The 21,823-nt window shown below is 41.1% G+C and overlaps 1 protein-coding gene across 2 annotated transcripts in view; it reads right to left on the bottom strand.

The window, feature by feature from the left end:
* lrrc7 (leucine rich repeat containing 7) overlaps positions 1 to 21,823 on the bottom strand; it is a gene marked incomplete at both ends in the record, with an annotated part of 78,254 nt that overhangs the window by 43,072 nt on the left and 13,359 nt on the right. For both annotated transcript variants that reach the window (XM_080770066.1, XM_080770067.1), the window contains 4 exons: positions 869 to 958; positions 2,713 to 2,791; positions 3,718 to 3,835; positions 10,586 to 10,788. In XM_080770066.1, the coding sequence (XP_080626192.1) occupies positions 869 to 958; positions 2,713 to 2,791; positions 3,718 to 3,835; positions 10,586 to 10,788 (490 nt within the window). The remainder of the gene's footprint in view (positions 1 to 868; positions 959 to 2,712; positions 2,792 to 3,717; positions 3,836 to 10,585; positions 10,789 to 21,823) is intronic.

Genomic DNA, 21,823 nt, shown 5'->3' with positions numbered 1-21,823 from the left:
CTGACGTCAGATTGAGTCTGTATTGGCCCTTACGAATGAATAAATGAACACTGTGTACTTCACACTACACTATATATCTATAGCACCGCTAGTAATGCCTTGACTTTGTGTTGCTTACACCTTGGGGCACGGATGCACAGCATAGCATGGCCATGTTAAGGCCATATAAGAGAAAAAGGAAGCGGTTTGTGTGCTGAGATGATATCCCTAAAACAATTGGGTGGACAGGTCCTCCTTATTGGCACTGCATTAGAATCCATGTTTGTGCTTTTCAGAAATAAGCTTGTTCCTCCCTCGGGGACTGTTCCCGTGCTTTCACAGGGAAGATAAAAGCAAAACCTAATGGGAAACTGGATTAAAGCACAGTACAGAGAAAGCACAAAGAAAGGACAAGCATGCTTCAATACACTTTGTGGAAAATGACTGACTGGATGAAGCGGCAACCAGAACTCAGAACAAATTACTCCTGACACCACAGTGAAATGGCAAGTGCTCAATAGAGCCATCACATCTACATTATGCTTAATTAGCACGCCGTCACGTGCTAATATGCACGTACACGTACATCATTGGTGAGCTATGGAGAGTTCCGAAACCTGTCTACCAGTGACATCATCTATGAGGATTCCAAACTAATGGCATCTAAGCCTTTCTTTTACTGGAACGCATGCTGAAATAAAAGCCATTGTCCCATTGCAATAATAATAATAATAATAATAATAATAAGGTTGAAATCTTGTTGAAATAAACATAAACATGGTAGGCAGATTTCCAAACTGTCCATAGCCAAATACAAACTTATCTGCATTTACGATCATGTACAGAAGGTGCATTTCTCACACACACACACACACACACACAGCTGTACCTGCCAAAGTTAGCGGGCAGATACTCCAAGAAGGCATCATTTAAGAAGAGCTGGGTCAGATTTAGGAGCTGGGTAAAACCATCTGGGAGTCTGAAGTGTGAGAGAGAGAGAGAGAGAGAGAGAGAGAGAGAGAGACTTTACTTAGTTTTGTATCCTTGAAGAACCTCTGGAACAAAACACGACAAAGTCAGGTCAATGTTTCCATGACAACCACTAGGAGCAGCTACTTGCCTAAGGATGACTCGCCAAAACAAACGCACACACACAGGCACACGCACACACAGGCACAGGCAAAGGCACACACACAGGCACAGGCACACAGGCACACGCACACACAAGCACAGGCACACACACACACAGGCACAGGCACACACAGGCAAAGGCACACGCACACACAGGCACAGGCAAAGTCACACGCACACGCAGGCACAGGCAAAGTCACACTCACATGCAGGCACAGGCACACACAGGCACACGCACAGGCACACACAGGCACAGGCACAGGCACACACACAGGCCCACACAGGCACAGGCACACGCACAGGCACACGCACGCACAGGCACACGCACAGGCACACGCACGCACAGGCACACGCACAATGCCACAATTTCTCGGGCAGAAACCTTGTATCTCTATATTTCAACTTGAATGCCCTAATTTGTCATACTACAGTGTCACACAAAAGTAGCAAATGAGCTTGTAGATCTGCTATTTTTGCTATTTAAAAAAAACCCCAAATTAAATAAAGTCAAAGACGTTAAGTGTGTTGAGTGAATATTGTACCAATGAAAACGAATTTGTCAGTAAATAAAAACTACATTGGATCCATTGGAGGAACACAAACTGTGACACATGTCACAGTTTGGGACATACAAGGTTTTCACCTGACAGCGACGATATGCTGTAATGACGTTTGTTCTTAGACAGTATGGTCTTTGTACGGTACTAGCTAGCTATATACAGCTGAACTGTGTGTCTGACAGCACGCCAGGGATATAAGAGGAACCTTACTACAATCCTGACACTGCTATTACTTTTAAAGGCGTCTAGGTGTGTCTGGTGGTGACAGCTAGCGGTTATAAAGCATCAGTGTTTGATGTACTGAAGTATTTATGTGATATGACATCGGTTACAAAAGGATGACTTCATTACAGAAAAGAGAGTGGGGACCGGGGACCATCAGGCGTCCTTGAGGGGGTTCCAGGGGTCCCCAGCAAAATGAGTCAATATAGCATACCACTTTAACCCTATTATATACTTCAGCTATTAAAACATAGTTGTTTTAATAGCACAAGCTCAAAACGATTTGCTTTATTTTATTTATTTTGTATTTATTATATTATATATATATATATTTTTTAAATTACTTTAGAAAATTCCTCTAATGTGGTGTTCAGGTGATGATATGCACATTACATGCACAATAGAATTACAAATTATTTATTTAATTTATAATGGGCTTCGGTGGACCAAAACTGGTGTCCAGGTGGCACTGGATAAGTTGAAAGACTTTTTAAACATTTTTAACACAACTTGATGAATGATTTAAAATTGGGGTTCACAGCCAAATACACATTCAGGATTCCTTGATATGAAAATGTTCTGGACAATCTGGACTGGTGACTACAGACTGCTAACACATTTGACTAAACTTAATTATATGCTAACACATTTGACTAAACTTATATGTATTTACTATTTATTATTATTATAATAATATATATATATTATATATTATCCATATGTCAATGTTTCTGCACAGGTGGCTTATTATAACATGTATTAGAAATGCTCATGTAACTCACAGGAGTTAATCTGCATGGTGTGAATGAGTCTGTCTTACTTGGAGATAGGGTTGACGCTAGCCTCGACCACCGAAAGACCTTTACAGCACTTAATGTTATCTGGGAACTCCTGGATTCCTGTTCAAAAGAAAATATGAGAGAGAGAGAGAGAGAGAGAGAGAGAGAGAGAGAGAGAGAGAGAGAGAGAGAGAGAGAGAGAGAGAGAGAGAGAGAGAAATGCATGTATTTTCAGTTATGCTACTTCTCTTCTTTGAATCATCCACCATGTCAACTTGGCGCAGATTAGATTAGTTGGAAAAAATGTGAGGGAAGGAATTCAAGTTTACAGATGAAACAGTTTTGTCAGTCTTTTTTTTAAGCTAAAACGGTTAGCTAAAGTATAGTTAAAGTATAGTAAGAATAAACAAAAGTTAATGAATGGGTTTTACAATAGAAAGGAATACAACAGAATACCATATTTTCCTGATGACTTATTCATTTTGGTTTAGAAGGTTGTGTTAGTGGGAAAATTGGACAAGATATATGCTATATGTAACATGATATTTATTACAGTACAGCAGTGGTTCCCATCTGAAAATATTTTGTGCCAGGGACCCCCACACACAATTTGTTTAAAAAATATTCCAAAACAATTTTAGAAAATAGCATTGAAGTGGCTAAACTGATTTAGACGGTATCAACACATTTTGCTGCAGGGACCACCTAAAAACCCCCCAAGGACCTCTGGTGGTCTCCAGACTCCATGCTGCAGTACAATTACAGTACGTTATCAGCTACAGCACATCACATATAACGTCACTGTCAGGCAGAAACCTTGTATCTCTATTTCAACTTTGTATGTTTTTCGATAAATTAAACTTCATCATAGTCTCGCACAAAAGTAGGGAAAATAGCCTAATCTACCAGATCACAAGTTAACACGCAATGTAAGTTTGTAGATTTATTTTCACTTTTTTATACAAATGTACTGTATAAATGGTAATACAAAAGGAACTGTTTTGGACATATACAAGGTTTCCACACGACATAAAGCTCCCCCATACCATTTTTACTGATGTCCAGCTCTTTGAGGTTGACCAGGCTGGCGATGGAGGTGGGTAGGTTGGACAAGTCGTTATCTGGCATGCTCAGCTTTTTCAAGGCCTGACAGCTAAAAAGTTGCTATAGAAACAGAGGAGAAACATAGAATATTATGACATGCCAGGGAAATGACACGAGCATTTAGTAAAAAAAAAGGCACAAATGCATAGAGAGTGGGAGAGGCTGTGATTCATGCAGGAACTGAAGGAGTTCTTCCTCCTCGGTCTGTGTCTCATTGGTGGTGGGCTATGGACAGTTTAGAAACCATGTCTACCAATAGTCTTCCTCCTCGGTCTGTGTCTCATTGGTGGTGGGCTATGGACAGTTTAAAAACCATGTCTACCAATAGTCTTCCTCCTCGGTCTGTGTCTCATTGGTGGTGGGCTATGGACAGTTTAGAAACCATGTCTACCAATAGTCTTCCTCCTCGGTCTGTGTCTCATTGGTGGTGGGCTATGGACAGTTTAGAAACCATGTCTACCAATAGTCTTCCTCCTCAGTCTGTGTCTCATTGGTGGTGGGCTATGGACAGTTTAGAAACCATGTCTACCAATAGTCTTCCTCCTCGGTCTGTGTCTCATTGGTGGTGGGCTATGGACAGTTTAGAAACCATGTCTACCAATAGTCTTCCTCCTCGGTCTGTGTCTCATTGGTGGTGGGCTATGGACAGTTTAGAAACCATGTCTACCAATAGTCTTCCTCCTCGGTCTGTGTCTCATTGGTGGTGGGCTATGGACAGTTTAGAAACCATGTCTACCAATAGTCTTCCTCCTCGGTCTGTGTCTCATTGGTGGTGGGCTATGGACAGTTTAGAAACCATGTCTACCAATAGTCTTCCTCCTCGGTCTGTGTCTCATTGGTGGTGGGCTATGGACAGTTTAGAAACCTGCCTACCAATAGTCTTGTGTGTCCAGGCTGCTGCCTCCCACAATTTTCAAAAGCTTGATTATGCTTCCTGTCATACAGTCTGGAGCATGGAATCAGCTCTGATCAGGAGTAAAATAGAAAGCGGATGTGAAGCCTCCTCCCCACTTCCTTTCTGTCTGTACAGCCGCACAAATTGATTCCTAATATATATCAAAACGATTCGAAGCATGTATAACTTGCTGCTTAGCAGAAATAGAAATACAAAAATGAATTGTAAAGATATCTTAAAATATATTTTCGGGAACGGAAATGATAGATTCCGTGAGTTGTAGTTCCAGACTCTATATGACATATAGCAGAATAGTTGTCTAGCTAAGTGAGACTAGCCTACCAATGACATCATCGATGTTGATTCCAACTAAGCTAATACAACTTGTGTATTGTAAGATTCCTAAACCTTTAATTTGAATCCACCATTTTGAGACACAATTGGCTGTATTTTGCGTGTCTTAAGTACCAGGTCTTATTCCCTAACTTGAGTAAACTAAAGACCTGAAGGCGTGATCAATGCCATTTGGCTATTCTGAGTGGCCAAAGAGCATTGATCACGCCTCCAGGTCTTTAGTTTACTCAAGTTAGGGAATAAGACCTGGTACTTAAGACACGCAAAATAATATCTCATCCAATACTTGGCAACAACATATGCCATATATCGTTGGAAAGGTCTGGACCTCGAGCTGACTGTGGTTTGATCCAAATATGGTAATGTCCTTTGCACCAGCATTGTAATCATGACAATAGAGAGGGTGGATTTTCTCACCCAGCAACGAGCTGTCATTGGCTAAAATAAACTAAATTTAAAATATACATCTAAATGTGTATTTTGAACGTTTATATTGCATTAGTTTAAAAGAAGACATGTTTAGGAAGCAAAATAGCATAACATTGAAAAAACAATCAGAAAAATAATATATATATGTTTTCATGTGCCTTGTCTCACTTTCTTTTTTGTCTCCACTATGGGGAGACCCGGGAGAGTATGTTTTGCACTCTGTCTGTCAGTCCGTCCGTCTGCGTACCGCTAATCTCCGACACCGTTGGCCCGGTCAATGCCAAACTGTGCACACACACTCCCTGGATGCCAACGATGAACCTCTGCCCCAATTTTCACTCAAACAGCCTGTTATAGTGCCACCATGAGGCCGATTTGTGCAAAACACATTTCTTTATATTACTCGTATACATTTTATCCATACATCACGCAAATCGGTATACACTATCAGGGGTGCACAGTGAGCATGTGTCGTCAAAACGTTTGGTGCGCGGTAGATCAAAGGCATAGAGCTGAGAGAGGGATTTAGAGTTTTTTAGTTTAATGATTTATTAACAGTTTGCAGAATTACAGTACATTTCAAGTACAACTCAATACAACAACTGTTAACTGAGTAGACGACACCATAAACTCATAAAGCATTACACTTGTTTACAATAGGGCCCACCATTTTCAATTCATCAAAACAATTAGAGACATACGAATATACACAACTATATAGTCAAAACAGGAACTCATCAGAGGTAAAAAGGGAAAAGAAACATATACAGTGAGGGGGGAAAGGGGTGGGTGGGGGATTCAGATTTTACGGGGGCCAGTTTCAAATTGCAGCCGTCCGTAGGTGCCCTTTGAGGGCGGTTTTGAAGGAGTCAAAGGATTTGCATGTCTTAATGACTGTTGGTAGGGCGTTCCACATTTTGATGGCATAGCAAAAGGAACTCAAATGAGATGTTAACGTCCTGTAAGTAGACTTAGAAATAAAAACTAGTAGTGGCTCTTATTTTGATGAGGCAGTTTCTGCACAGGAAGTCCGTTTCACTTGAACAAGCTATTTGGATGAGTTGTCAAAGAGCTAGTCGCTAAACCACGTTAGCGACCATATTTACAATATGAAAACTGTCACTTAAACAATGTAGGTTACACAAACTGGAATTAAATATGGAACCTGCAGGCAGCATTAGGTGAGTAATTAATTGTATATGTGTCGGACGTTCGCGGTTGTGCTAGAGATAAACGGACAGGTGCTGCCAGTGGGACCATCCTACTGCTGCTTAACGACTACACTGTCTGTGACTAGGTGTACTATAGTGTAGCTTTGCATCTGTTGCATCTGCCCGTGTGAAAGCAGCATAACGTTGTGGCAGGATACGAACGTCTGTACCCCCCCCCCCCCCCGCTGTGCGCACCAAACTACATGGGCAGGTGCTCCTTTGAGTACTAGCCCAAAATAATAGTGTGCACCCCTGTCTATAGTCATGTGATCAACACAGACCTGTCCACATCCCCATATTCCATCCCGATTGACTTCCAAAGTTTGCAGGATTGGTCCATTTCAAACTAAATGCCTCAGATCATGAACACAGCATGCAATTTCTGTGGAATTATGCACACACATTCCCAATAGGCAGAGGAAGAAATGGCAGTTAATAGTTTTTTCCAAATGAGCCTCATGGTGGCGCTATAACAGGCCAATTCATGTTTTCACCTCTAACTGCACCGATCTGTGTACAACTGTATGTGCACTACTAAACATTATGAATACACTGAGATTATTGCAAAAACCCCGGGGGGCACTTTTTCTAGTTTAAGATTCAGACTTTTTTCCTTGATAGATACACAGTAAGTAGACAGGAAACGGGGAGAGAGATGGGGGGAAGACACAAAGCAAAGTTTGTCAGGAACGGGACTCGAACCTGCGACACACTGTCTGGCTGGATTACCAGCATAGGTGCCTAGACCTCTAGGCCAGCCCAGGCCATGTCTCACTTTCTTAAGCTTGGTTTTAAAGTGATTTTGTCCCTTTACAGCTATCACCAGGCAGAGAATCCAGGTCCATTATATGGATCTGGCCGGATGGCGCCCTGCAAGGTTGCCAGTTCGAACCCAGGCTCCCCCAGAGTTAGTGTCCTTGAGCAAGACACTGAACACCTAATTGCTCCTGATGTGCTGGTTGGTGCCTTGCATGGTTTCCGCCACCATCGGTGTATGAATGTGTGCGTGAATGGGTGAATGCAATGCACAATCTCTGTAAAGCGCCTTGGATACAAGCGCTACGTCAAATGATATTACTGCTCTGTGTCACGCTACGAAAAGAGAACTGGTGCTCATTCCCAGCAGGCCAACCATGCAGTCGCCTGGGGCCCCTGCCACTAGCGGCCCCCTAAAGGCCAACAAAATGTCGTCCCTGTGGCAAAAGGCACAGTGACCCAGCAGTATCTGCTTATAGCAACACCACTTCAAAATTACATCTCTGTAGGAAATTTGCTAAACTATACATCGATGTCCTGCCGATGTCTGAGTCATTGTGTCGGGGGCTTTGTCAGAGTACTCGTTGTACCCGTCCGTTTGTTTGTCTCTCTTTTGTGCCCAATGCCCATATATGGAGATCTCTGTATCCGTCTATATCCATTTTATGACCAAAACTACATTGGAAAAGTAAAAAAAAGACATAATAGCATATTTACATACGATAGTCAAAGAGTCATGGCTAATGCATTTTTGGGTGTGGTTGAGTTGCCATAACCTGACTCCGCCAGATTGAAGACTCGTTTCACAAACTACTTCCATCTGGGACCCAATCGCTGAAGAAGACGGGCCCTATTTTTTCAAGCTACTTGGCAGGTGATTGGCAGATCCCACCCGTAGCTGCCGCTGATTGGTTCGAACCGCAGCAGGCTCGGTTCCTCGCTACTGCGTCAGCGATTCCAGATGGACGCTGTGTTGTGAACTTGTGAATCAATACCGCCCCCATCTGGCAGAGTCAGGTTAGAGTTGCCATGCTGTCAACATGACCTTGCATGTCCACTGTTTTGTCATCAAACACTGTATAGGACGTTACACGGCCAGTCGGACCAACGGTTAGGGTTAGGGATATAGGGTTAGTAATGGGGCCAGTCGGACCATCGGCATGGAGGAACAATGACATGGCACCGTCACACTACTACTACACTTCACTTAATGCTTTAAAGAATGAGGATATATTTGTTATCTCAACATCCCCCCCCCCCACCCCCCCAAAAATAAATAACTGGAATCGATAAGCAAGTTTGTGTCCGTGTGTGTGCTTGTGCTGTGTGTGTGTGAATCAAAACATAGTCTCTCACTCCATCCAAAAGAATCCTATCATTTTTACACACACACCTCTTAAACCCAACTACTATTTAAACACACAATCACTTACAGATACTTAAGGAGCACTCCAAGTTCTCCTATACGCATTAAGGCCACTCACACTGGTGCTTTCAATGGCTCTTACATAATTTTGGCAGGACACACACAGGCATGCATGCACGTGTGCGCACAGACTCCACACACAGTCCCTGGACAATCAGGATAGCTGACTCCTTTACATTAATTTATTTTTACCTCATGTCTTGATCAGTCAATTGCAGTCACTGTCAGACACATGTGCAGGCAAGATGTAATGCTAAAGATTGCAGTGGCAATCATTACATACAGTATCTTAAACAATTCATGTAGTTTTTATTGATAAATGTTACTCAGTCAATATAGTCTCTTAAACTCAAGCAGGATATTACGTTAACCTTTTCTCAAACACTTGAAGTCTTTCATATCGGACACTCGACATACCCACCTGTCTTTGTTTGAGATATGAGTGAAGTCTAAAAAAATCTAAAGTTTTATTGCAAGATTCAGCTGCAACAATTTCACAGTGTCTGCGTGATGTAGCTGTATTTACAATTTAGGCATTTAGCAGACGCTCTTAATCCAGAGCGATTTACATTAAGCAAGAACAAAAAGCATGGGAATACATCACATAAAAAGCATTTATCATGAAACATGCGTAAGCTAAGAACGTAACAGTGGAATTTGTTGTTGTTGTTTTGTTGTTGTTGAATTTGTTGTTGTTGTTGTTGTTGCTGTTGAATAGCGACATTGGATAGTAAATGGCAGGAGACAGAGAAGGGCAAAGACAAGCAGCAGAGGGCCTCGGGTCGGATTCAAACCAAATAGTGAGGTAGCTTGTTACTAATGTATTTACTATTTAGAGTTCAGGTTTTCATAATGAATGAACAAGGATTGTACACATGAGGGACCTGGGACCAGCTGCTCCTTTTCTACCGACTACCGCCTATCTCTTAGCCCTTTAAAATGGTTCATTTTCCACACCTCTACTACTGCATTTTTCATACTTTTCTTTAAAACGATGGAGCTTGCACAAAAAAAAAGGTGTTTTACACAGTTTTAAACTTGTCATGTGGCGATAAAGGTGATGCTGATTCTAACACAGCTTAATCTCTCAAAAACTGATTCCGAGCTACATACGCTACTGAATCTGTCGCCAGGGGCATTCAGAACGTGTATACATACATTGTTGTTAGTGGGAATGAAAACATAGGTGCCTCATCGGAAGAGTAGAGCCTAAGGCGGAGCAAACAGGAAACATCCTCCACATTATGTTTAGAGCCGCCCCCAGAGGCAAATTCAAAGGAAAACAGGTCGATGTTTTTTCCTGCGTTCCTAGATTTAACACAGCTTGATCCAATGACCAATAATTGGAGTAATGAATGTGCTTTTAACTATCCAACCTCCTCAACCAGCAGCTCTATATGTCAATCCACTATTAGAAAACGACCATTATGGGTTAGCAAGTAACAACAGCTATGAGTTATTAATAATACCTATGATTCTAAAATCATCACAGTTTTCTGAAAAACCTACTGTATGTTTCTATATCAGTGGTTTTCAAAGGAGCCCCAAAATTATATATATTTGGCCGTCGACCCCTGCGTGCAAAGATTTGCACACGCTTTTACGATTTTTCAAAAATAGCAATTTTGCTATTTTTCCAACACCTAAAGTTTAAAATAATTGGTGAAAAGCAGGTGACACAGATGAGTTCCAGGTCTTAATGGGTCAGGGACAGTACAGTCAGGTGGTGGGGAAGTTACCTTGGGTAGTTCCTCTATCTGGTTGGCATCGAGGTAGAGCTCCTCCAGGGTTCTCTCAAAGCTGAAGATCTCCTTGGGGACCTGTTGTAGGCTGCAGTGGGAGTAGTCCAACACCGAGATCACTTCCTCTTCACCGCGGAAACAACGACACGGCACCAGCCGGCCAATCAGCTTCCGCTTAGTGGTCATTTCAAGACACTGCACTGGGGGGGGGGGAGAGGGATTGTGTCAATAGAGAGCAACAAAATAATGTTTAACGCTTTTGGCTGCATGTAAAATAGCATAGTTACGAGGGTATGGGTGAGGTGTGAGAACAAAACATCATCATGCTCCTGCTTCTGAGCATTATGGTTATATTTAATAGGCATTAACAGCTGCACCAATTTTAGGTGTGAGTTTTTTTTATTGATAGTACACAGTAGAAAGAGAGACAGGAAACAGGGAGAGAGACAAGGAGAGCAAAAGTCGTCAGGCTCGGGACTTGAACCAGCAACTCCCAGTCAGGCTGCATTAGAGCCTAAACCAACCGCTAGGCCAGCACTATATACAGTATGTGCAACTGTTTTTCAATCAGTGGGGCGACTTCTTTGGAGTGTTGAAGAATAGAAAAGCAAAAATGGAAACAACAAAAGAAAATCAATAAAACTAATCCGAACTATCAACCTGGTGCAATTAACGAGAGGAGGGGCAAAAACTTTTTCGAGCAGCAGCCGACATTTGTTAGGTTTCACATGCGGTAACATGGCTGGCGCGATGCGATCAGAAATATTATAGTAAATATAATAGTATTTTTCGGAGAAAACAAGCAACAAAGAAAGTGGATCCTTATGGGAGGCGCGTGCATTGTTCCTCACGATGGAATGGAGACAATACAGATAATATGTACCGAATTGTGTGAGTGTGACATCATTTATGGGAGTATTAGCCAAAAGTGTGTTGAAAAAGAGACGATTTAAAAGGATTTGTATGACGGTTCTTCCTTGGCCTACTGGCAGTGTGTGTGTGTGTGTGTGTGTGTGTGTGTGTCATGACAAATAAGACACTGTGATGATAGATTTTGTACAATATGGGCCCATCCTGCAAACTTTGAAAGCCAATCTGATTCGTACCCAATCAGAAGGGCATCTGATATTTTACAGATATATTATAAACGTACATAGTACCATAATTATAGCCAATAGCCACACCATATCAAAGACGAGTTTTACAATGTACATTGTACATTGTACAATGTAGTGTAGCTACAGTTAGTAGTTAGTGTAGCTAATTGTAGTTTTACAATGTACATATGCAGTCACAGAAATACCATCAACTTCAAGCTCACAACAACTCTGGTGATTGAATGTGCATACACAAAATACATCCTAAAATGCGGGCTTTCAGATCATCTGGCAATCCAGCACCAAGAGCAACCATGAGTTGTAGCAAGTGGAAAATGAAAGAATTTCTATGTATTCAATTTACTGAAGTATTACACAGGTCAGTTATCTCAATGCCACTTCAATTTCCTTTTTGAACTGGCTCTGGCTCTGAAGTGACCCTGGAAGGGAATGAAGCGCAGGAGATGAGAGGAGAGAACGAAAGTGATGAGAGAGATGAGGAAAAGAGTAGGGCTGGGTGATATAACTTCAAATCAATGTCATTTCAAACTTATAATGAAATAACAGATCTACAAGCTTGTAGAACTTGTAGAAAAATGCTTCTTGATTATTCAATTAACCTATTTACTACTGTACATGAGCTTACGATTAACCTATTTACTACTGTACATGAGCTCACAACAAGATTAAAGGCAGGGTAACAAAAATGGCACTACTTTCTCCTAATATAATTGTGTAATATTTGTGAAAACATTTGCCAATGCAACTATACTCTGATTGTGTCTAGTTTGAGTGAGTCAGAAGAAGGAGATCCCAAATCCCGAAGCACCGCCCATCCACCTCAGAAAATGACGAGTCATAATAGTGTCACTGCTGGAATCTCTAGACGGCCCCCCATTGAAATGCATTGAAAAATGACTGTGGGAATAACGATATTAAACTAAGGGAGTAAATAAATAAATCTACTAAGGGAGTAAACATTGTTAACGACCATGACCAGCGATATTTAAGCTATCACACGTTATGTTTTATTAATTATTTCTTTTCCATGTCTGAATATATACGTACCCCCCTGCTATGGGACGTTATTTGCTAGGTCTGTATATATACGGACCCCAACGTATACTCTGTGCATATAATGGTTGAGCCCCATGGCAGCTTTTAACATAGATCCGGTTGCTATGCAACGCCTCCGTCACCACCAGCTATGGGAATTTATTTAATTCCCATAGCTGGCACAGTAACATTGTTAATAAGGAAATAGGTGTGTCTATACAAGGTTAGCATTGTAAAGAGAAAAGGCTATCGCCTCTCTGCTCCTCTGGTTATGTCTCGCAGCGCGTCATCGAGGTATTCAGAAGATATTTCCCAAAATGGCAGTGGGGTGTGAAAGAAATTAACAAAATATATAGTTGACATACTTAGTTTTTCTTTTTTCTGTTAGAATAAAAGAACATGGTGCCTACACTTTACAGTAAGTCAGTGACTTACCGATTGTAAATATCGTTTTTCAACATATTTGCCCAACCCTAATAGGGAGGTATAAAGTGTGAATTACAGGGAGGGAAGGGGTTGTGGTGAGGAGGAGAAAAACAAGTAGGTGACAGGAGGAGGAGAGAAAGAAGAAGAACAAAGAAGGATAGCAGAGGTGTGGAGAGAAAGAAAAAGAAAGGCTAATGGTGAGAAGTGCATAAAGAGAAGAGCAGTGGAAAGCAGAGTGGAACACCAGGAACCTTTGAGATAAGGCCTGCTGCTTTATCAGATCCCGAGAATACACAGGGAAACACACACGTGTGCACACTGTGCGACCGGGACCACTTTAGATGGCTGGATAGGCTGCTGATAGCATTGTGAGAACACGCTGTCCTCTCTTGTGTGTTTAAAAGCTGCCCAGATCAGATACTGTAGTAGGCAGCAGACCGCTGATTCTCCAGAGCCACCACCACTAGCCAGCATCTATACACAACCACAACCAATAACCACTGAGACCAAGCTGTGCCAGTTCCCAGACCCTGAAGCAAAATACAACAGAACAGGTTCTACAGGTACAATATATATATTACACCAGATTTTTCAACATCAAATCATTTCAAAACAAAAATTCAAATTGGTATAATAAGGCTATGTGTATTTGGTTAAATGTTAAAAACTATAATAATTAGGCTAATCATTATGGATCTGTGGCAAACGATGGCTTCACAAACGATTACATCCTCGTCAATCCAGAGTTTATTTTTTATTGTCCAGACTGGTAAATAAAAACAACTAATGACTAATAAATGCAGTTGATTGTATTATTTGACAGAAATCAATGAAATATTCAGCCAAAGGACAGTCTGGTTTTATTACCTTAAATCACTATGATAGCCTAAATATATGAAATAATAATTTTATTCTTATTATGGTTCTGTGCGGAAATAGTGGTCAGTTGTAGCATATACTACTCTATTCTCTTTTCTTCTATGCTGCCATTGCCAAACCCAGTGGGAGAGCTATTGGGACCAGCCCTGAATCGCTAGCCATGCCCATTAAAAAAATATGAATAATGAAGTGAAACAAAATTGTCAGGCTAATTGGGACTATTCCACATTCTCTGTGTCAGTATGTCGTCAGTATGACTCGGACATAACCATAAACAAACCCCAAAAGCCCATACATTATATACTGTATAGGACCACCAGCCACTACACTATGATTCAGACACAACCATAAGCAAACCCGATACTCACATGCACTGCATATATGGGACTGACCGACTTCAAACTCGGCGTGCGCATCGTAAAAGACTTGTCGGAGGTGTGGTTTCCAACGGTGTGTCATTCGGATCAAACTAGAAAAATACCTTCTATGTGAAAACTGTAAGTATAGACAGGCTATTTGCAACCTTAGGCTAAACAACACAAGAATCCCAAAGGTCATCGAGATAAAGGATTGGAAAGAAGTCAGAGGATTTGTAACCTACACGTAATGAAGCCAGAATTGGAGATGAGTATCATGTTTTGTTGGAATGTAAGAATACTGGCATTATGAATTTCAGGCAAAAATACCTGCCACTTAATTTTTTTACCCACCCTTCTATGTTTAAATAAATTGCATTACTAAAATCTGAAAAACTAAAAGTAATCTATAAATTGGGTGCTTTTCTGATAAATTTTCTTCCACTGTACAAATGGGGAAAGCCTTCCGATATGTCTATGTATATCATGTAATCTGTAATGTATTGTATACTTCCGATTGTATACTTTTATGAATCTGTGCTCCAAACCATGTGATCATGGTCGTCAGTTAAATAAATGATGATGATGATGGGATAAGCGGTTGTCCAAAACTGCTGATCCGACTTAGCTAAAACTATTGGGGTTGCACACAAAAGCCAGAGTAGATGTTGAGATGACCGCAGATGTTTGAAAGTGAAATATCCTTCTACCCTAATAGAAAGGGGGTACGCACGTTCTCCTTCTCCTACCAAACCACTCCGTCAGCACACATCACTCCATGCATAAAAAATCCTGCATGCCATCCCAAATCCATATGCACTACATCGCTTCCCCACAACTGCCATATTTACTGTACAAATATTACTTTTGTCAGACACACTGTTATTGTGCAACATTTCGCTGGGATGCAAATTACATCACAACTTCCTCATTCCCCGGCCCTTTCCCTTTTCACTGCACACACGCACACACATACACCGGGCAGAGCCGCACAGTATGCTCAGTACAGTACAGTACAGTACAGTACAGTACAGTATGGTAAGGCACAGCACAGCACAATACAGTATGTAACAGTACAGTAGCGTACAGTACAGTATGAGACAGTATTGCACAGTACCGTATAGTACAGTACAGTATGGCACAGTTCAGTATGATACAGTACGGTCCAGTATGCTACAATACGGTACAGTACGGTACATTATGGTACCGAACCATACAGTATGGTACAGTACATTACAGTACAATACAGTACAGTACCGCTAGTTTGTCACATTTACGACATCCAAGCAACTTTATTGCCACTTTTTCTAGGTATATAGAAACATTGCCACTTGCCATGCTTGCTTTTAGGCGGAAATAAAAACAAGCAAAACAAACAATAGGGCCACTCAGCCAGGTTGCAAAGTTTTCACTTTCCACGCAACTGGATATATGAAAACATCATGGGTCGCCATGTTTGCTTTTCCAAGTAAAAAAACCAAACAAAAAAACAATATCGAGTATCGCCCTCCCGCTATTGCCTTGCCGCAAAATTCTAGTCCCTTTAATTAAAAGCTGTGTATCAGTGTTGTGTGTGTGTGAGTGAGTGAGTGAGTGAGTGAGTGAGTGAGTGAGTGAGTGAGTGAGTGAGTGAGTGAGTGAGTGAGTGAGTGCGTGCGCCGTGCGGCCGTGCAGCCGTGCGTGCGGCCGTGTGCATGTGTGTGTGTGGGAACATGTGCTCATCAGCAGATCCAGAGGGTGAATTCCCCGGGTGGATCCTCTCACATGCAGCCTCATGCACTGTCACCATAGTAACCACTGCCATAGAGATAGTCTCACAGGATCTGGGTGTATTTTTACACCAACAGTCAGTCTGTCTGTCTCTTTCACACTAACGCACCACTGAGTGGGCTGCTGGTCTACATTTAGTGATCTGTTACAGTAATAGCTGCTGTCAAGTGGAAACCATGTATGTCCAAAACCGCTGCTTATTTATCATTATTTGTAATCGTGACGGGTTGTGAGCTTGTAGATTTTTTTAGATTTAGTTTACATTACTTTTGTGTGCCACTCTTGTATGATTGAACTAGGCCTGGGACATTCAATTAGGAAAAACAATAGTTTAAATATGGAGTTACGAGGTTTCTGGCCAACAGCAACGGCATGGTCTCTGGTTTAGAGCACACTTATAATGGCTGAGGAGCGAGAGCTTCATGACAGCCACAGTTTTGTTTTCTCTTTCTCTTCGTCTCTCCTCTTCACACGTTTAATACAACTACATTTTGTTAAGAACCTGTGAATTGGTTTACTGATCTTGTCCCAGGCCTCTATATATATTTGTGTGTGTGTGTGTGTGTGTGTGTGTGTGTGTGTGTGTGTGTGTGTGTGTGTGTGTGGGGGGGGGGGGGGGGGCACACAGGCAGGCACGTGTGTCCACAGTCCACACACACACACACACACACACATGCCTGTTTGTGTCGCGTGTGTGTATTGGAGGAGATACTCATTTGTCTCGCTCAAGGCTATATTGTGTGCGGAGTGCGGACGAGGTTTGTGTGCGAAATCTCTCGCCATCTCTGTCAGCTAAGGGGGTTCTTGGCCTGAACTACGTCGAAGACCCCTGAACTATATTGATCTATTCAGCATAATGTATGTTCTACAATGCATGAACTGTGTTAATGTAATTGTTCTTTATGAAGGCATTTCATTTCAGTGATTGGAAATTCACAGCACAATGTGTAAAGAGATAAGAAAAATATAATGGCTTCCCTGTACAATTAAAAAGGCTTTCAGTCAGTTAAATGAAATATCTCTAGTTGAGTCAAGCATTTAGAACCTGATTTGTAAGTCTATTATCGGGCTAACTGGCTTGATACCCTTATCCATGACAATATAATCTACATCTTAAAATGTAAATTGAAAACAATCCGTCGATCTCACTGTACTGGGAGAATTTGGTTCATTCATCATAACAATGCCTATACGTCACCAATGATGTGCTAACGTGCTAATGTAGGCTTTGTGTGCTGCTAACGTTGACTGTGCCAGTGAAAACAGACATTTACAAATCACAGCCGTTGACTGCTGATACAAACATGACTGACAAACAAACGTAACTAATAACCCAACCTTACAGAGAAATGTGAATGACGGCAATAGGACAGAAAGATGGAGAGGTATAAAAACATAAAAAGTAATTTGTATGACAGAGAGAGAGTGGAAGACATGAATGGTTAGAGTGGCGCGATTACATACGAAGTCAATGCAAAGACGATAGTTGGCCGAATGGGAGCGGTGCGACCTGACGCAGCACAAACAGGACCAACCGAGGCCAATATATATTCAGGTCTGAACGCCGCTTTACTGCACTAGATTGTAATCTTTACTGCACTAGATTGTAATCTTTACTGCACTAGATTGTAATTTCACTGCAATGACATTTGAAACATTTGGGGTTACACTGATGTTCCTCCCTGAACGCCTACTGAGAGGCAAAATCTTTCTGGCCTTGACAGCCCATACATCCAAAAAGAAAAGTCCTATTTGATTGCATTAAATGACTTCAAACAACATTAAATTAACTTCGTCACTCACTTTGTCACTCACTTTGCCACTCGATCTGCCATTCACTTTATGCATGCACATACCCTCTATACAAAGATATAAAGAAAAGTTAAACCTCACAATTCAGATGGCAGAAATGGGCTTCCATAGAAGTATCTACCCCCCCATCCATGTAGAGTATGTATTTTCATATATTTTTCTATGATGTTTTCTGGATGATTGAGGCCACCCTATAAAATGTAGAATAGAAGAACAATAAGTTATAACAGTAGCTGATCAGTTGGACCTTCCCCAGATAGATAAAGACTTGTTCCAGATCAGACCAGCAGAACTAGTCAAGACCAACCTACCTACAATATAGGATGCCTGATATTAACTAGTCAAGACCAACCTACCTACAATATATGATGCCTGTTATTAACTAGTCAAGACCAACCTACCTACAATATAGGATGCCTGTTATTAACTAGTCAAGACCAACCTACCTACAATATAGGATGCCTGATACTAACTAGTCAAGACCAACCTAACTACAATATAGGATGCCTGATATTATTGTGGAAAGAGTGCAACATTTCTCTTGTGGGTATTTTATCTGCCAACTTTTGAGTGGCATTATACACAGCAAAATCCTCATGCGTTCATTAAACTAAACTTTTCCACACTCAGAGGTAAATTAGGAGGATTTTGTTGTGTACAGTAAGTCTTCAAGACCAACTGCTTAGACTGTGCTTGCAACGGTTGCAACCAGTGATTCACTGTTTTGATGACCAGCCCTTTTGGTAGTGGTGGTGGTGTCGTCATAACACAATTTAGTTTGCGTACTCATACTTCATAAAAACTGAAGTTCTCTCATACTGTAATAACATACTGTAAGCAACCGAGGCGAGGAGAACTGTGCAATTTTATAATATATAAATAACTGAAATGCAGTACATCATGTGGTCGTTTATCTAGCATGCATGTAACTGCTGTAATCTGCTGTCCACAGTGGCTCCAGGTGGGCTGTGTAGAAAACACACTGACCCTTATATTATTGATACTAAAAATAAGCACCGACTTCAATAACAACATGCAGTGACCATAAAAATTATAAAATACACACATAAAAGCTTTGGAATCACAGGCACGCAGTACACTGGTGAACACGACCACACCAATGACTTAAGGCTTCAAAACCATATTTAAAGTCATACTGTGTAACATTACTTTTAGTAGTCTTTTGGCAGTGACAGCATCTGGTCATAGTGTGTTAGAACTGTGATTCCCATAATTCATCTGGTCATAGTGTGTTAGAACTGTGATTCCCATAATTCTGTTTGAAACAAAGCCACAGAAGTACTGATCCAAAACGAATGCTGCAGAGTCATAGAGCCAGGATATAACAACTACAATGTCAAAAATGATATGTATATTTTAAAATTAATATATAAATAAATTTCCAGTGCCTGCATCATTTTGTCACGATATGTCAAAATATATATAGGCTATGTGGTTATTGTGAACTTTTGTTTTTGTTGTGTACGTTTTAATGATGCATAAAATAAGACCCATTTAGACCGTACGACGTGTGGGAACGTCATAACTAATCGAACCGACGGGTTGCTAGGACGTGTACACACGTCCTTCTTTTTTAAAGACATCCTGGTGCTGATTGTGTTAAAGGTGAGAACTTAAATGATCATAGCAGGTTGTAGTAAATACTCTCAGGCTTTTCTTCCATGCAGGCCTGGTTTCACATCACATGAAGTCTTCTGCTGAGTATTAATTAAGGTAATAAGAGTTGACTTGACACTGACTCACACAGAATTCTGAAAACTCATTCTAGTATTCAGTTTCAAATATCAAGGACTATTGCAGAGACAGATAACTTTGAAATGTAGAGCGTGTGTGCTTCCTCTGAATGATTGCCTAATTTTGCAACTGTACTGCAAATCATGTTAACATGATTTGGCCTAGCTGACATAATATACTGTAAATGTAATATAAAGATGTGAATCTGAGCTAGTCTTGCAATTATTTTATTTATTTTTGGATTGCTGCTATTCCAACTCGATTGGTGTGTTTTGTTTTATACAGATAACTCTTATTGTTGGGTTATGGAACATGTGTGAATTTCATATCCATGTAAATACACATAGATTTAGATGGACCAACACGATCCCTTTTCTACAATTCTCAGTTTGATTGTCTAAAAACCTTATAGATTATGGTATTGTTGTCCAATCCTACTGTAGTTACCCATGCAAAAATGTAAGGTTAAAAGCAATGCAGGCAGTGTTCATTCACAATCACCAAAGATACCATAAGGATTGTATTATGTGCAACATTCAGACTAGCCATGAATAATATTGACCGATATACTAAGCAGATAGTGATTTATGATTATTCATCTGAAGGCTACAATAATAATAATAATAATTGTGCAACTGTTCTTAAAAAGCTGTGAAGCAGCATAATCGGAAGGATTCCGTTACAGTTCGACTCAGCTCTCAGGGATATGAACTATATTCGAGTCTTTCACGCTCCCCCTCCCCCTCCCTCTGTCCTTTCTCCTTCCGTCTGTGTCTCTTTCTCATGTTTCCAGGCCAATCTTTTATTTTTTTATACTCTGTTCTTCCAGGAGCCATTGGCCCAAATCTGCCTCAGACACCCCGGCATGTCTCTCTCTCTCTCCCTCTCCCTCTCTCTCGTCCCTCTATCTTTTAACGGCGTGTTGCAGGAGTGCCGTGTAGAAGAGGGTCTCTTCTGTCTTTGTGTCTACTGGACCAATGAATCAGCGCCACATTTCTTGTGCACATTACCAGTGGGCCAAGGAAATACCTGCATGTATCTGCATGACATTTACATCTAGTACATTTGGGGCGACGGAAGTCTCCAGGTCGGCAAGTCGCCAAGTCATAGACTGTGACGTATGCGGGCCCATCACATGACACACGCGCTGACACAGTGCAAGGCATGTTGGGTTACAGGTGCATGATGGGAAACAGATTATTATTAAAAATTTTTGCTTATTTGTATATACTGTATATATTTCATATTTAACTTTAACATGGAAAACAATGGACTTGTTTCTCTCTTTCTGAGGAGAGCAAGCTACAGTCTCTCTTTTCTCTCCCTGTATAGCTTGCCCTCCTCAAAGAGAAAGAGACACAGGCCATCTTGAACGATATTTGTGTTTCCTCTCTGCATGGTCACCTGCTTAATAAATTCCAAGCTCCAGGATGTCATATTGTACATTGTGTGATGTAATGTACATCAGCTCTTTCTGCCCTTCTGTCTGGAGTAATTGGACTGCCATAAATGTCCTGTGAAGGTCTTAAGCTTTCCGTAAAGATAAAGGTGGAAACAGGAATTCACCAGTTTGTTTGCAGGTTTGGAATGATCCGATGCTGGAGGTGAATGCTTGTGAATTGAATTAATCTTGTATCCATGCCACTGTCACTGTCGCTGCTATTCACAGAATGTTATCATGTAATGAGAGATAAATCAGTTTCAAGCTAGTACACTGGGGTGTAACCACAAACACAACTCCCACAAACACAATTGGCAGTAGTCATGGGTCAGAAACTGGGAAGATGGTGAGGGATCGTGTCCTCGTCGCTGGGGGAGATACTGTGAACCGCCACACATACAATCTCCACGTGAAAGTCTTTGCCATCATTCACGTGAAAATAGCTTGCCTGGTGACAACATTCGTATCCGAAGGTTGACCGTGACAGGGATCACAGTACACAGTGGGAATTGATAACTTGGGGAGAAATGGGGCGAGGGGGGAGTCCAGCATGAACTATTCCAATGTCAATATCTCGATATATTATTAATTGTAAATTTATAGCAGAGATGCACCTCTGCTATACACAACATCAACTCTGGTA

The sequence above is a fragment of the Protomyctophum bolini genome (assembly GCF_963924005.1).
Source record: "Protomyctophum bolini genome assembly, chromosome: 8".
NCBI classification, from domain to species: domain Eukaryota; kingdom Metazoa; phylum Chordata; class Actinopteri; order Myctophiformes; family Myctophidae; genus Protomyctophum; species Protomyctophum bolini.
This window is presented reverse-complemented; position numbering and strand designations above follow the sequence as displayed.